General features: G+C 28.3%; 3 protein-coding genes across 4 annotated transcripts; 2 read left to right on the top strand and 1 right to left on the bottom strand.

Annotated features, from left to right (window-relative positions):
• Positions 1 to 431: 431 nt before the first annotated feature.
• Positions 432 to 889, bottom strand: LOC145186105 (uncharacterized). The gene is made up of 2 exons (XM_090096774.1): positions 681 to 889; positions 432 to 563 (listed from the first exon to the last, which is right to left on the bottom strand). Exons 1-2 carry the CDS (start codon positions 814 to 816, stop codon positions 451 to 453), a joined length of 249 nt encoding a protein of 82 aa, XP_089952900.1. The 5' UTR covers positions 817 to 889; the 3' UTR covers positions 432 to 450.
• Positions 890 to 10675: 9786 nt separating this feature from the next.
• On the top strand, positions 10676 to 13420 carry LOC149883536 (uncharacterized). Its single transcript, XM_090098963.1, has 2 exons — positions 10676 to 12537; positions 12622 to 13420. The coding sequence occupies exons 1-2, from the start codon at positions 10779 to 10781 to the stop codon at positions 13275 to 13277; spliced, it is 2415 nt and encodes an 804-aa protein (XP_089955089.1). The 5' UTR covers positions 10676 to 10778; the 3' UTR covers positions 13278 to 13420.
• Positions 13421 to 14699: 1279 nt separating this feature from the next.
• On the top strand, positions 14700 to 15911 carry LOC145186025 (very-long-chain (3R)-3-hydroxyacyl-CoA dehydratase 2-like). Of its 2 annotated transcripts, none has more exons than XM_090096764.1 (2): positions 14700 to 14842; positions 15097 to 15911. In XM_090096764.1, the coding sequence occupies exon 2, from the start codon at positions 15100 to 15102 to the stop codon at positions 15811 to 15813; it is 714 nt and encodes a 237-aa protein (XP_089952890.1). In that variant the 5' UTR covers positions 14700 to 14842; positions 15097 to 15099; the 3' UTR covers positions 15814 to 15911. The 2 variants fall into 2 exon arrangements, with proteins under 2 accessions (XP_089952890.1, XP_089952891.1); XM_090096765.1 differs by having other exon boundaries at positions 14766 to 14866.
• Positions 15912 to 17226: the final 1315 nt, after the last annotated feature.

Genomic DNA, 17226 nt, shown 5'->3' with positions numbered 1-17226 from the left:
CAAAATCCGTATTTTCTTCCCTAACAAGAAATGTACATTTTAGACGAAAGGAAGTCTGATGTTTCTTATCCCCACTTTTGAGCTCATAGACCTGTAGAAAATATAGAAAATGGATACCAAAGCTTTTTTGGTGACGTTTTCATCAAACCTTTTTTTGGGTTCAAGAACACCGCGTGTGATTTTTAAACTTTGATAACCTTTGTTTTTATTAACAAATTATTTTAGAACTTTATATAAACAAAAAATTTTTTTTTTCTTTTTTTTTCCGTTTTTAAAATAATGTGTGCTTGCAAAATACAAAAGGTTTAACGTTAATATGTTTATACTATTTTATAGAACATATATATATATATATATTATTTAATTAAGCATTTTAGCTTCAACCTTTTCAATTTTGTTATTCTACCTAAAATATACATGTTGTTAAAAAACCGCCCGTTCTTGTTTATCTCAATCTTTTCTCTTTAATACTTGCTCTATTATCCATCTTTTAGACTTTCCATACATTCCGTGGTATCCACAACAACCCACCAGACATAAAGGTTCGCATCCTTTTCCAACACCTGCGCAATAAAGAGTAAAATGTTAAAGATGTAAAGTTTATAATTTATATGAGTAGAAATAGATGTTATAAGATAAAAAATAACAACATTTTGCACACAGACACACACACAGCTTACATTCATTTTGACATGGTGCTGGTTCTCCTGGGGGTCCAGGGGGACCTTGTATTCCGGGAGGGCCAGGTGGTCCTTGTTGAGCTTGAACTTGTGTGATTATTAGCAGAATTACTGTAGTGAAATAAACAATCTTCATCTCTGTAAATTCTTTTTTTTTTTTGTTTTTTTTTTTTTTTGCTTTTTTTTTTTTTGGGCTAAATATCAGATTTTTTATTAAATATGATGCAAATCTAACAAAGTATAAAACTTCTTCTACTATTATATATCACCAAATCTGTCAACTTCACAAAGTTAATGGAATAAAAATATATTTAAGATATTTAACAATAAACTAAATATTTTTTATTTAATTCCAACCCGACTCGTCTTGTCGAAGATGACTTGACAAGACGAGACGAGTCTTGAATGTAAAAAATATTTTACTGAAAACTTGACAAAAATGGTTTTAGTTTTTTTGTTAACAAACATTAACAAACATTGCACACATAAAAAACGGTTTTATGTCTAAAGTATTTCCCCTGGTAAATTGGTTTCAGATTTGGTGAGCAGAGAAATTATGTTCAGATCAAAAGATCAATGTAACGGTCGAGATCGCAAATTTAACACGGGTCACTGCAAAAAACAAGTGCCTCTTTGCATTACCGACGTGTCGAACAATATCATTTAGTCAAGTTTTGAAGTAAATTTTTTCTTTTTTCAAGCTCTGAAGTGTATTAATAAAAGTTGGTAGGAAATAATTGTAAAAATTTTTTAAAGGAGAAGAGGAGGAAAATAAAAATACTTAAAACTAAAATGATTTTTTCAGCTGCTGATCTCAAAAATACGTCTTTAAATGCACAATCATGTTCATTTTGCTCAGGCTCAGCATTTAACAAAGTGAAAAATGTAAAAATATAAAATATGTGCTAAAGACTGTAACGATGACAATTTACTAAATAAATTATTATTTATGATTTTAAAGGAGAGCGTTAAAACCCCGAGTTTCATAAATTGCCACAAGCTGTAAAAGAATCAAATCGCTTGAATATAAAAAATATTTTACTGAAATATTGATAAAAATTACAAATCGGCCAAAAAATATTTTACTGAACTTAGTAAATATTTTCTCGTAAGAAAAAAATTACGACCGAAAAGTATTGTCTCATTCTTCATACATCTGTACCTCTTTTGTTATATGTCTGTCTACCTTTTGTCTTATATCTGACGACTTTTCAATATTTACTCACGTTTGTTTGTATTTTTGTAGCAAAAATGTTATACCTTGTCTCGTGGATATTTCAAGAAGGCATAAAGAGAGTGACCTTATAATTTGTTACCAAATAATTTTCCAACAAACTATTTATACTTTTATAAACAATTGTTTAAAGTAAATCTAAACCTTAATTCTTATTTTATTTTTGCTTAGAAATTCAAATCTTTGATGTTATAAATGGTTGATCCGATGGTGATCAAAGAATAATGATGAATAGTTAGATTGTGTCAGAATTCATCAAATCTGGTGTTAAGATCAATCCTGAAGAGTATGAAAAAACATATAAAGTCATCAATTGAAGAAGACTAGATGCCTGAGAACAAAGCCGCTTCCCAGTTAAATGACTTATTTTCCCTGTCGATTTTCGATTTTCTTGTTGATGGGGCCACGCGTTCACATCAAAAAAAAATCAAAAAATAAGTTCAATGAAAATTTAATCTCGCGAGATCTTTGTATTCAATCGATTTTTCAAAATCTCCCATGTACTCACTCACTGCATTATTCATGCTAGTGTCATCATAGTTCAGTTTGTTTTAAGTGACTTTGTTTTATTTTTATGAAATATTTATAGTTTTATATACACATTTTTTTTAACAAATAAATTTTAAAGGGTTTAAATGTTCAAATAAACTTTTAATGCATTGAAAAAACGAAGCAAAAATATTTTTACGTTAACTGTGACATTTACGACACTAGTTGCAATTACGGCACCGGTTGGAATTTCGAGTGGTTGGAATTCACCATAATGTTTCAATTCAACGTTGTGAAATGAAATATTGTCTGACTTTTGTTAATCAATATTAAATGTTATTTGTATGTAATGCTGTAGCTGTAGCGTTAAGACGAACGTGGCACAAGGCAGATTAATCGGATTTTTTTTTTTTTTTTCAGCACTTTTTTATTCGCTTCACTTGCTCTTCCAAAAGCTGTCCAGGGGGGGAGGACTTGTGGGCAGGGGTGGATCGACTACAGGGATTTTGTTTTTTAAACTTCTTATAGTAAAAAAAGTTGCTTATTAGAAACTGCAACTTTTTTTAACGAAGCGCAAATTTTTTTAACGAATTTTTAAAAATTATACAAGAGTGCTTACTTGCTGGCCAAAAGTATTCTAGAAAATAATATTCATCGAACAAAAATATTAAAGAAAATGATAAAACCTTGATATAACCGAAACTTATCAAAGAAGAGTCATTTTCTCCCTCTCAAATTTATCACTCGGCTGAACAAGTTGCCTGTAAGAAAGATTGCAACCAAAATCTCACGTAAATTCATCTTCGAAGTAAAATCAACTTTTCACTTCGAAAATAAAACTTTCTTTTCTGATTATTTTATAATTGAACAATTTTTAAATTTTTATCTGGCGAGAATGTGACAAAAATTTACATAGAACATCTTATGAAGCAAATATTTTTAATTTAATTCAGAAACTTTAAATTTGCTTTAATGTAGTTTTAACCATTTCCAACATAAATCTGTTTTTAAGTTATTTATATATATATATTTATATATATATTTATATATATATATATATATAAATTTATATAAATATATATAAATATATATATATATATATATATATATATATATATATATATATATATATATATATAAAGCTGGTTTTTCTATATAAACCTTGTCTTTAAAATTGTTCCTCCCCCTTTATTTCCATATAATCACGTTGTAAAGACCTTGAACTAAAATATTTAAAATGAACGAAAATTTATGACATTATTAAACGTAAATGGATCCCTTTATTCTTGTATAGTAAAAAGCATCTCATGGCTATAAATATCGTAAACATGTGTTTAAGTTAACTATATAGTAAAAAGCTTTGATATTTTGATTGTAAAAAATAACGAACTCTTAATGGTGAGTGATCAGACGAAATGTCTTCTTCACTTCTCCACTTGTGCTTAATTTATTAATCTGAATCTGAAGAAAAACAACAAAAATTTATCCATCTAGAAATCATAAATTGATATTTTGGTTGTAGGTAAAGGTGAGGATATTCTGTTTATGATATTCGAACAATTAAAATAATTTTTTGATTAAATACTTTTTAAGTGTGTAATAAGTATTTAATTAAAAAATTATTTTAATTGACACTTAACATCATCTTTCTGTATAAAACATGTCCACCCGCCATTTTTTTAAACATTTCCAATTCAGCCCCAAGTTTGGAAGTGTAAACGGACCAAAATAGGCAGTCATAGGTGCAGGAGCTTTTTCCATTCTAACATTATAGAAAGGATCATCTTCTGGAGGTTGACCTTGGATTGCAGCATGTGGCCATTCATTAAGCAATCTTGTTGTAGCAACCCATTCCTAAAGAGATTTGGATTGAGTAATCAGAGTCTCTTAGGCTTCATTAAACCCACCCAGTTTTTTCAGAGCCCTTCTTTTGTTCAAGGGTTGAGCAAGTTGGCAACAGACTAGAAAAGGTTTTCGAAAAAACGAGCGTCAAGTTTTCACCAACCTTCGGTCAAACATTACTGCTGTGGGTGATGCCCCAACAGCTTTGATGAAATCCAAGAATTTCAGCCTCAGTGTGTGAATGTCTGAGATAACCCGGTGAAAGCTTTCTTCTTTTTCAGTCAGAATAGGCAAAATTTGGTCATAAAGACTGAATTCATCTTGTGAAAGAATGACTGGAACTAGTTTGGTGTCATCTTTTCCAGGATTGTCTCGAATTTTTATAATGTTTTCCAACATCATAAAAGTTGAATTCCAGCGTGTTTTCGCGTGAGTAATGATTTTCACAAATTTAAAATCATCCTTGTCAACAACATGGTTGTCATCAAGTAACATCTTTACCTAAAAAAAATATTAACTATTTATATGTTTTTACTTTTTAAGTTAACTTTCTATCAAATTTTAATGATAGATATCATTAAAACTATTTTGTCACATAAAGTGTACTGATAAGTTTATAGTGCGCTTGTATTGTATTAAGCTACAAACTAAACTGCTTTAAAAACTAAAAAGGATATTAAACTAAAAACTAGTGACTTTTTTTTTGAATTTTTTGCTCAGAAAAAGATAATTTGTGAAATCTTGAACTTAATTTAGTTGCTTTGGGTTGCTTCATGAAGATCCGAATTGTCAAGAATTTTTTGACTGCTGTTTCAACTGCCAAATTCAAAAGACGATTAGCACGCAAAAGAGATCCATTAACAAACTTGCACTTGTTGATTGCTGCCTTCATATTAGCGGCTAAATCATGGACACACACAACAGACGAAAATCCATTATTTCCGGCTCTGAGACTCTGAGAGCTCTGAAACATTCCTAAAAGAAAAGTAAAAATGAGTTGTTTGCTTTTTTCTTTTTAAAAATTCAAAGTAATTTTATTGTTATCTTAGATTACCTTTATTGTTATCTAAGATAACGACAAAAAATAATTACTTTGTGCCATTTGACAAATTAATTAAAATATTTATAAAAGTTAAAAAATATAATTTTAAAATAAATGGCGGGTTTTGCTTCTAAACAATTCATATGGTTAATTTAATTTACAGAAATTTTAACGTAATAAAAATAAAATACTAAAACATACTATCCAGACGAAGAGCAATGGCTTCAGCTGGATATCGTCCGGAAAATGGAAAAACTCCAATCACAAACATCTTCAGCCGGGAGTTGTTACTCACATTGTGCGATGCAATAGTTTGGTATTCATCATTGCTTCTGCTTTGCCAGAGGTCGGTTGAGAAGGCAAGTCTAGCGGTCTTTGGCGAATCCTCCTTAAAAATGTCATCCTCATAGGTTTTCACATTTGTGTACAACGACGGCAACCTAAAATTAAAATAAAAAGCTTGTTTTTATTGGTATTTCTCGTTATATATCGATAAGTATCGTTATTTATCGATATTGTCAGTTACCTACTAAGATATTAAAAAAGTTAGCGTGGACTGGTTTTAGAATAGTGGCTTTTAAAAATTTGGGTTATCTTAAATTTTAATTAAAAAATTTACCCAACCAAAAATGTCAATTACTTAATAAGGTAACAAAAAAAAAATGGATAAAAAATGGTGTGGATTGATCTTAAAAAAGTGGCATTTTTAAAATTTTTATTTCTCTTGGAAATCCCATTAAATTGACACCCCCGTCACAAAATTGAATTTACTTAAAACTATAAACATTTTGCATACTTGAACCAGGAGTATGTTGTTGCAGCCTTCATATTCTTTTTTGGATTCTAGTAGTGAACAAAATCTTTAAAAGCTTCATGTTCAATAAAAGAGAATGGAAAATTCAAACGGGCCAAAAACTTGACAATTTCAATGTCTCCTCTTAGCTGTACACGGTCTTTGGCATACATTTGACCAAATGCTCTATATTTTAGACCTTTTCTGCTGATGGTGGTGGTCCGGAAAGTCCGTCTTTGTTTAACTCTACTGCCCAAAACTATTGGCGCCTTGTCACCTCTGACGCGCTCACAAATCTCGTCTTCATTGTAGGTCTAAAAATTAATATGAAACCCATTAAAATGCTTGATATTAAAACATTCATCAGCATTTATTGATGTTTATCAAAAATTATCGTTATTTATCATTAAATCTCGTTAAGTCTTGGTACTTAAAGTCTGTAATAGTAAAAATAACTAATACTTATGCAAATAAAAGTCAACAGTTAAACTTAAAAAATTAAAAACATTTCAAGCTTTATTGTACTTGTTCTAACTCATCAAAAGCAATATCAGCATCAACATCAGTATCAGTTTCTTTCTTTCATGGTGGTCTTTCTCTAGGATGCTTCCTGGTCAAATTTGATCAACTTGTAAATTGCTGAACAATACCTGCATTTTGCAATAACAACTCGCTCTTCATCAGCTGTAGTACTGATTTGTTTCTAAAAGTGATTCCAAATTTTGGTCCTTGGCCTTACATGCTTCAAAATGTTGTTCAATTTCAATTTTAATACAAATACAAATTCAAACTAAAATTTTATTTCAAGATCTTAATAATGTACGTCAAAATACTTTGATGAGTATCAAAAACCTGGTTTTTTTAATATTTTACAAAAAAAGTAAAAATAACATTTTTAACTTAACACTTAGTTATATCTAATGCAAAATATCCTAAAATGTCCAAAAGTCTCGAGAAATATTGTCATATAACGGAAAAAAAAGTATCTTCAAACATTTTTAACGATAACTAAATCGATATTATCGTTAATACGATACAACAATTATATCGCTAATATTGAAACTCAAACGATATCTAACCGATTTCATATCGAGACGTATCGAATCATATCGAAATTCTTTATCAAAACCAGAAATCGATTAGCTTCGATATTTCGATAACGATACGCAGACGCTTAATAAATATTGGTTAATTTTTTTGGTAAATTTAAATATGCAAATTTATTAATACTCAACGCCGTTATTGCATGTTCTCAAACTTTTTTGTCTTGTTTGTTCTCGGTGATAACAATCATACTTTTTTTCCGGTCTGCAACATTTGTTTATAAACAATATGATATGTTAAGTTTTAAAAATTTATATTCTGCCTAGGGTTCATTATCGAAATTGCAAATTTCGAAAATTTTCGATTAAAACAGTACCGAAATACTTCTTTCTTTTCGAAATCTATAAAAACTTATGAAAATAATCGAACTAGCCAAATTAATTTCGAAAGAAAAAACGGAATTTCGAAATGTGAAATTAACTTCGAAAAAAAAAAGTGTATTTCGAAAAGTAAAATTAATTTCGAAAGAAAAAACAGAATTTCGAAATGTGAAATTAACTTCGAAAAAAAAAAGTGTATTTCGAAAAGTAAAATTAATTTCGAAAGAAAAAAACAGAATTTCGAAATGTGAAATTAACTTCGAAAAAAAAAAGTGTATTTCGAAAACTGATTTTAATTTCGAAAGAAAAAACAAAATTTCGAAATTTGAAATTACTTTCCAAAGAAAAAACAGAATTTCGAAAAGTGAAATTAATTACAAGAAGAAAAAAAAAGAATTTTGGAAAGTTAAATTTATTCCAAAAAGTAATTTTAATACCTTATATTTTATTTGCATAATAATATTAAAATAACCGGGTGCCTAAATAATTTACCGCGGGGTGTTTCGGCAAGTATACCTTTTATTATATATATATATATATATATATATATATATATATATATATATATATATATATATATATATATATATATATATATATTAATGTATATATATATTAATGTATATATATATTTATGTATGCATGTATGTATGTATGTATGTATGTATGTATGTATGTATGTATGTATGTATGTATGTATGTATGTATGTATGTATGTATGTATGTATGTATGTATGTATGTATGTATGTATGTATGTATGTATGTATGTATGTATGTATGTATGTATGTATGTATGTATGTATGTATTTATGTATGTATGTATGTATGTATGTATGTATGTATGTATGTATGTATGTATGTATGTATGTATGTATGTATGTATGTATGTATGTATGTATGTATGTATGTATGTATGTATGTATGTATGTATGTATGTATGTATGTATGTATGTATGTATGTATGTATGTATGTATGTATGTATGTATGTATGTATGTATGTATGTATGTATGTATGTATGTATGTATGTATGTATGTATGTATGTATGTATGTATGTATGTATGTATGTATGTATGTATGTATGTATGTATGTATGTATATATTATATATATATATATATAGTAATTTGCCATATATACATATATATGAATAATATATATAGATATATTATACATATATATGTATATATGGCAAAATAAATCTTGGTAAATTTAAGGTGGCACACAACTGAAAACAAGTTGTTTTTTTTAGTAATCAAAATTATGATTTTTTTTTTTTTGATGAGAATAAATTTATATTAAAATGAAATAAAAAACAGCTAATTTTTTTTTTTAATTTTACTATCCATAATGGCCAAAAATGTGTTGTAAAACACGTGTTTTTAGTAAATCTTTAAAACCTAATAACTTGATTTTGCCTCAACAACTCGAACTAAAATTTTGAATTATGTAACAAAAAGATTGCTAAGGTATAAATATAACTGTTTGAAATCGCTGTAAATCTCATCTAAATAATCCCAAGAGAGTAATTAGCCGTTTACGTTGCAACAATGGTTTCATACACGTGCGTTACAGGCCTTAAAGGAATTGCATATTATAACTTTTAAATTATATCATTTAGGAAAAGCGCACGAACTTTAATGTAAATTCTATAAAATTTTATAAAGTTCTATAAAATTTTATAAAAATTCTAAATCTAAAGTTTAAACTTACGTTATGCAAATTTAAAATTAAAAAGTGTTTAAATTGGTGTTGTTATCGACTTAGACTAAATCGACTAAAAGTCGAAATTAGTCGACTTTGAAAAATCTAAGGAGTCGATGTAATCGACTTTGGATTTTCTACTAATCGACTAAAAGTCGATTTAGTTAAATAGTAGTACTTATCCATGTATTTCTAATATCTTTTTATTTGATTGAACATTATAAATCTTTTTAATTTTATTTTGTTAACAAAAGCAAATATGACTGTTGAATAGAATGTAGTTTTTTCAGAGCCGGTGTCATGTTAATATTTTACTCCGTTGAAATTTTACTGCGCAGTAAATTTTTAACGCTATAATTTTACTGCGCAGTAAAATTTTAACGTTAAAAATTTACTGCGCAGTAAAATTATAGCGTTAAAAATTTACTGCGCTCGTTATTTTTTTACTGTCATCAAGAAAAGAAGAGATGTTAAAGTTTTTGGGAGGGGCGGGTAAAAATATACATGTTTTATAAAACTAAGGGTACTTCAATTTTTCTTTTAATGAAACTCTTATAATTTAATGCATACATTAAATGATAGTTTACTTTCCAGGCCAGATTTTGATTCACTTTTTTATGTAAAGCTATGCATTTTCCCTTATTTTTTTTTGCAATACATCAATTTGTTGTCTATAATTGCAAAGTTTTTACATTGCCTTTTAAAGTTTGCCTTTTTTCCTCTCTCATTTACACCTTCAGGAAACTTTTTGTCATTCAAGTATTTCCTGATATCATGAAAGTTAATATTTTTGTACATCTTGAAAACGCCAAAAAAATAAACGCCAGAAACTGTATATTAAAAAAGTCAGTAAAAAAATAACGATAGCAGTAAAATTCCAACGTTGAAATTTTACTGCGCAGTAAAATTTTTACGTTGGAATTTTGCTGCGCAGTAAAATTTTAATGGCAGTAAATTAAAAACGCTACACCGGAATAAAATATTTACCCCCTTTCCTTTCATATTAAATTAGAAATTAAAATATAGTATCTCCCTCCATCATATTAATTATTGAATGAAGATGCTTTTAAGCATCTTCATTCAATAGTTAATAAGTAAAAATTTGAATAGTAAAAATTTTAAAAATTCTACGTTCAAAATTTAAAATTTAAATTGTAAACAAAAACACTTAAGTAGCTTTTGCTATAGGTAGGTTTTATTCACTTTGAGAGGGCTAATATTTTATATGAAACATTTCACCGTGTAGACGTAAGTGGTCATTCGCAAATTATGTCACGCAAAAAACTTTTCAGATCCCCCTTCTCCCTTTTTCACAAAATGTCACAAAATATCAAACCCCTATCTTATCCTGAGCGTTCTAATCCCTGTAAAAGAACCTTTGGGGTTCTAATCCCTGCAAAAATATTTCGAAGCAAATTTTAGAATTTCGAAGGTAAAAAATCGTTTCGGTACAAGGCGATACTTATTACAGGCCTTCCCGTCGCGAATCCGTATTTTTGACTGGGGGCGGACAATGTTACGGAAAGTTTAGTCTTAAAACTTCGATTTGAGAGCAGTTGATAGTCACAAAATGGTTAAAAAGTGCTGTATTCCTGGATGTAGAGGAAACTATGACACTAAAAATAAAGTACGAGTTTATAGGCTTCCCTCGAATGAAGAAGAACGAAATCGTTGGATAAATTCAATTCCAAGAAGTAATTTTCCAAATAAGCCAGATACTGTTGTCTGTGAAAGACATTTTCCAGAAAATTTTTTAAAAGCTCGTGTCAATGGGAAAGATAGACCAATCGAACCTCCTTCAATTTTTCCTAATATTCCATCAAGTATTATACCAACTCAACCTTTAAAACCAAGGTCCACTACTAAAGTGTTGTCTTCTATCAGAAATGAAAAGTGTGATGAGTTGTCACAATATTTAAAAAGTGATTTGTTTACATTCATTTCTTTATGTGAAGATATTAAAAATCATAAATTTTTTTGTCCTGTAACAACTTTTGTTGTAAATGAAGTTTTGCACATCCAATCAAATTCCTTTTATGTTAACTGTATACCTATGTTTGCTGTTCATATCTCAAGCAATTTTAAATTTGAAAGTTTTCATGCTGGTGTTCGTTGCTTTATTTCTTCATTATCTAAAAACCATATTACCACTCTTGATTGTTGGTCAAGAGTGGAAGAAACAATTCGCTATCTGAACAACATTGAAGTTGATCATCAAAGATTGATATTACAAGATCATATTGCATCTATGAATGCATCAGAAGTAGGTAAAAAAATTTATAGTATAGAAACAATCATCAGATCGTATTCTTATTTTTCAACATCTCGAAGTCTATACAATCAGTTAAGAAAAGATTTTAAACTTCCGAGTGTAAAAACACTGACAAAAATTACATCTAGGACAAAGAATGTTTCAGATATTAGTTTTATCAGCACTGTATTTTCAAATATAGAGGAGAATCAGAGAAATTGTATAATACTGGTAGATGAGGTTTATGTAAAGTCTCTTCTTCTCTACCATGGTGGTTCTCTATTTGGAAAAGCTGAAAATAATCCTGAGTTGTTAGCAAATACTGTTTTGGGTATCATGGTTAAATGTTTAAAAGGTGGACCATCTTTTTTGTGCAAAATGATACCTGTCTGTCATTTGGATGCTTCTTTTTTGTTTGAGCAAGTATGCTATGTTATTAATTCAATCAAGTCTAGCAATGGAAAAGTTATTTCAGTTATTTGTGATGGAAATCGAACAAATCAAGCTTTTTTTAATTTATTTGAGAGAGTTGAAGAAAAACCTTGGTTAACAAAATGTGGGATTTTTCTACTTTTTGATTATGTTCATCTACTAAAAAGTATCAGAAATAACTGGATAACAGAAAAAACACAGGAATTGCATTTTGAAAAAAATCAAAATATGACTGCTAAATGGAGTGACCTTAAATGTTTATTTGATTTTGAGAAAGATCAGCTAATTAAATTATCTAGACTAAATTTTGTAGCTGTACATCCAAAACCTATTGAAAGACAAAATGTTTCACACTGTTTAAAAGTGTTTTGTGATGAAACTATAGCTGCTCTCAAAACTTATTCAAAAGTTATCCACCCTTGTAATATGAATGAAACCATTTGTTTTTTAGAAAAAGTTACTAAATTCTGGAAAATAGTTAGTGTAAAAGAAATTTATGGCGACACTCGATTTTTAGATTCTCGTAAAAGAGTTATTTCGGAAGAACTAGACATGAATTTGCAATATTTACTTGATTTCGGGGATATGGCTCTTAAAATGAGTGGTAAACAAGGGTGTAGAATAAAATCCTTAACTAGAGATACAGGTACTTCAATTTGGCATACTTGTTATGTGTTAGTAGAGATGTGTAAATATTTGTTAAAAAACAATTTCATTTATGTTATGTTAGGAGAGTTCTCAACAGATTATATTGAAAAAGCATTCAGTAAGTTTAGACAAGGTTCAGGCGGAACATATTTTATAACTGTTCAAAATGTTGTTGAAAAATTAAACATTGAAAAAGCTAAACTGTTATTGGAATTAAAAGTTGATGTTTCAGATTACACTACTGATATTGAGCATTTATGTCAAAAATGTGGCTATTTTAGAAGTGAAGAATCTTGTGATATAATTAATCAATTGCCTGAACTAGAAGCATCTTTGCCACTGAGTACAAAAATGGCTCTGTTTTATATTGCAGGCTATGTTACAAGAAAAGATGATGTCAGTGAAAATGAATTGTTGACTGACACTGCATTTTATTTTCAGTTGTATGGAGACTACACAAAAACTATGGACAGAGGTGGATTGAGGGTACCTCTGGATTGCTGTGTTCAGTGGGTTTTTTTTTGTTACATTATTTTTGAAATTGAGAAAAAAATGACATGCAGAAAGTCGTTGTGCGATATATTTATGATGATATCAGATATTTATAACTTAAACATGCTAAAGAAACATGGTGTTATATTGTCAAACATATTTCTTAAAAATTATTGTTTGTTTATTTCACCTAAATCCTCTAAAGAACCTGCATTAAAGGTTTTAAAATTATCTGTAAAACATTAAAAAGTATTGCTATGTACATTTTTCATAACAATTTCTAATATTTGATGATTATTTTAATAGCTTTTTTTGCATTATTTTAAAGGTTGTTTATTTTTCTTTTGTGATTTCGTTTTTAAATAAAACTCATTCATTATTCTGAAAAATGTTGTTTTTCATTACTTCTTGTTTTATTAAAATTTTATGACATTTAATAAAACTGCATTAGACACTTTGTGCATTGGAACAGTTCCTTTTAAATTTAATAAATTAACTGAAAATAATGTAGCTCGCATATTTTTTCAGCCATTTTTTATATTTTCCGTAAGATTGTCCGCCCCCAGTTAAAAATACGGATTCGCGACGGGAAGGCCTGTAATAAGTATCGCCATGTTTCGGTATTATTTTCAGAATTTCGAAATCGCAAAAACATTTCGAAGCAAATTTTAGAACTTCGAAGGTAAAAAATTGTTTCGGTAATATTTTTAGAATTTCGAAATCGCAAAAATATTTCGAAACAAATTTGACAATTTCGAAATGAAAAAATCGTTTCGATGCAAAATTAATCAGTTTGAAATTATTTCGAACTTACCGAAATAAAAATAGAGTTTCGAAAACTTTTTTTTTTTACCGAAATTTCAACTTTTGCTTCCGTGAAGAACCTTAATTCTGCCCGCTATTTTACATGTTTACATTAATAAATGGTAATTTAAAGACCGGAATTTTAGTTAAATAGTTTTATGGCATTATAAAATAGGGGTGGCACATATCACAGTAATGTTTAAATTTTAAGCTTAGACTTTTAAATAAACCTTAAGAGGTTTAACTTTAAAACTCTAACTAGTCGTATGTCAATTTGTGTGTTCTTCATACTCATATTAATAAAAACTTTCATATAAAATGGAAAAAACAGGTTTTAAACTTGAAATAACTAATTTTTTTCGACCTTTATTTTGTTTGCAGACATATGACTGGTTAGAAATTAAACATATAACTTAAAACTTGTTCGAAAAAGTTGTTTTCTCAATTTAATGTTTTATCTTCATTGAGAGCAGCACCATTTTAATACCAAAATATGGTTCATCAACTATAAAGCAAAATTTTATATCTAAACTTGAGTAATTTTAAAAAAATTTAACTTTGTTTGATTTTAGACAAACTAAAGCGCTAAGAGAGAAAAAAAAAAATAAAAAAAAAAAATTATTTGGGCTAAAAAAATACAGTGAAACCTTTTTATAAAAACGCAAAATTCGTGTATTTTCAAGAACATGCATTAACGGCGTTGAGTACTCTGTCTTTTTTTAAATTTCAACTTTTAGCAATATCTCAAAATAAAGTGAGCTTTAGCTCAAAACTAACAATACTTTTGATAACTACTTTAAAAAAAAAATTCACTATAGGACCACAACTGGATCTGATGGTTACTTTGGTCCACTTCGAGTGTTTATTTGAAAAACGTTTCGCTAGCGAAATTAAACCAATGTCTCTGCGATGGAAATTTTCCTATCTCCGGGAATTAATGCTTGAAGTTCCTAATCAGACGATATAAGAGGCGTTTGACATAAACTAGACTCTACATCTTATCTCAGGTGATCTTTTTACTGTTGTCTCAAGTATGATGGATATATTTTGATCTTTCTAAGTAGTTCTATCTTTATAATTTTTCATTACTTGTATAAGTTTTAATGCTGATTTTATATATATATATATATATATATATATATATATATATATATATATATATATATATATATATATATATATATATATATATATATATATATATAATCAGCATTAAAACATATATATGTATGTATTTATGTATATAATTTACATTTTTCAGTAAATGGCAATCAAAGATAATAGTGAGCTGGCTGCTCCTGTGGACAAAGCGTTTTTTAAGAGAAAAGTTTATCTTGTTGCTTATAACAGTATTTTAGTTGTGACGTGGACCTTGGTGCTACTAAAAACATTGGTTTATGTCAGTGAGAAAAAGAGTTTTTATGGTTTATATGATGATATCAAATTCTGGTTGAAATTATCTCAAGCTGCAGCTATTTTGGAGATAATCCATTCTGTGATTGGAATTGTTCATTCTTCTGCTCTTAATACCATACCACAAGTTTTTTCACGTCTTTTTATACTGTTTGTTGTTGTTGATGGTATATTAGTGAAGCATGCTGAAGGAAAAGATACATCCGGGTTTCCTCTGCTTCTTTTTGCATGGACAATAACAGAGATAGTTCGTTATTCATTTTACACTGGCTCTTTGTTGGATAATGTTGGACCTACATTGGTGTGGTGTCGATATTCATTTTTTATTGTTCTTTATCCAATAGGTGTTCTTGGTGAGATAATATGCATTATTGCTTCCCTCCCTCTAGCAAGGAAGACAGGTGTTTTTTCTATTACTCTTCCTAATGCATGGAATTTTAGTATTGATTATGTCTTTAGCTGTTATGCTATCATGCTTATTTATGTACCTGCCTTTTATCATTTGTACACACACATGTTCACACAGCGAAAGAAGGTGTTAGATAAGAGAATCAAAGAAGAATAGTAGTTAAAACAAAGAACTTTGATATTCATTTTTCATAACTTTAATTACATTTTATGGCTTGTAATTTGAAATGAATTTTTAAGATCATATTTAGGTATATATTAAATTCATATATATATATATATATATATATATATATATATATATATATATATATATATATATATATATATATATATATAAAATTCCTTAACATTTGATTTTAAAAGTTTCTTAAACTTTCATTAAAATACAAATTATGAATTAGTCAGCAAATTTATATATGCATTTCAAAACGTTTTGTGAGTTTTCATAAAATTATTTTAAAGAATGGGGCTTTAAAGTTATTTTGTTGTTGTTGTTGTTGTTTTTTGTTTTTTTTTTAATTCCTTTGAACAAAGCAGCAAGGTTGGCCACCAAACTGAAAATTAAGAAAAATTTGAGGAATAAATATTTTTTAAAACAAAGTCAAAAATTTTATTTAAAAATTCAGCAAGAAATGGGTTTATGAATTAGTCTAAAAGCATTTCACTTAAATCTCAATAGAGCATTGAAATGATCATTTAACAGAACAGCGAACATCAGAATGGTTTAAAATATTTTCCTGCAATCAAATAAAGTAACAAGAAAAAATCTCTTTATTTTATTTGCAGGAACTTCTAACCTTGTTTTGCCTTATCCCCCTCCTCCTTCCTACCTTTCTTTTTGTAGGTAGGATCTTTAAAGTTATGGCTTGGTGGTCTGATGAACGATCTGAATATCCGATCGTTGATATCGAACTATCGAACTTTTCAAATAAGCATTTTTTTCAAAAATATTTAAAGGTTCGGTATTTTCGGGAAATTTTTTGGACCTAGCGGAGTTCTTACGATTATCTTAAATTCAAAAATCATTATTAAAGAAAGTTATTTTAAAACAAAAAGTGATCCCAATTTTTTTAAGTTTTATTAATATTCTCCCTTAGTTTATGAAGATTAGCTTTTTTTAAATCCTCTCCTTAAAAATTCCTAAGATGTTGGTTAAAATAAATTTTAAACCCCACTTTTGAGCTACACAAATTACAGTTTGAAAGGCAGAAGAAATTAAAATAAGACGGTTTGGCCGGAAAACTTTTGTTGTTTAGCAAATTTTACGCAATTTTTACGTTAAATTTTAAAATATTGAAATTTAATAATGTGAAAACTTAACAATGGGTAAAATTAGCAGTAACAAAGTTTTCTAAATCATTGAACAGTTGCAACCAAACTAAATATTTATGTTACATTTTAAAACTTAAATATAGGTAATCAAAAAAGTAAAACAAATGTAAAATTCCTGAAAATATATAAGAAAGGTTTACCCCGCTGTTAAGGAACCATGGCGAACTATTTTTGAAAATGTTACTCTCACAGACAAAATGGTTTTCTTGTGGTTGGGTGTGGTTTCCTTTGAACG

Source organism: Hydra viridissima, unplaced genomic scaffold (genome assembly GCF_058129835.1).
Source record: "Hydra viridissima isolate aposymbiotic clone 2 unplaced genomic scaffold, HvirCarnegie_v1 scaffold_9, whole genome shotgun sequence".
Classification (NCBI taxonomy): Eukaryota; Metazoa; Cnidaria; class Hydrozoa; order Anthoathecata; family Hydridae; genus Hydra; species Hydra viridissima.
This window is presented reverse-complemented; position numbering and strand designations above follow the sequence as displayed.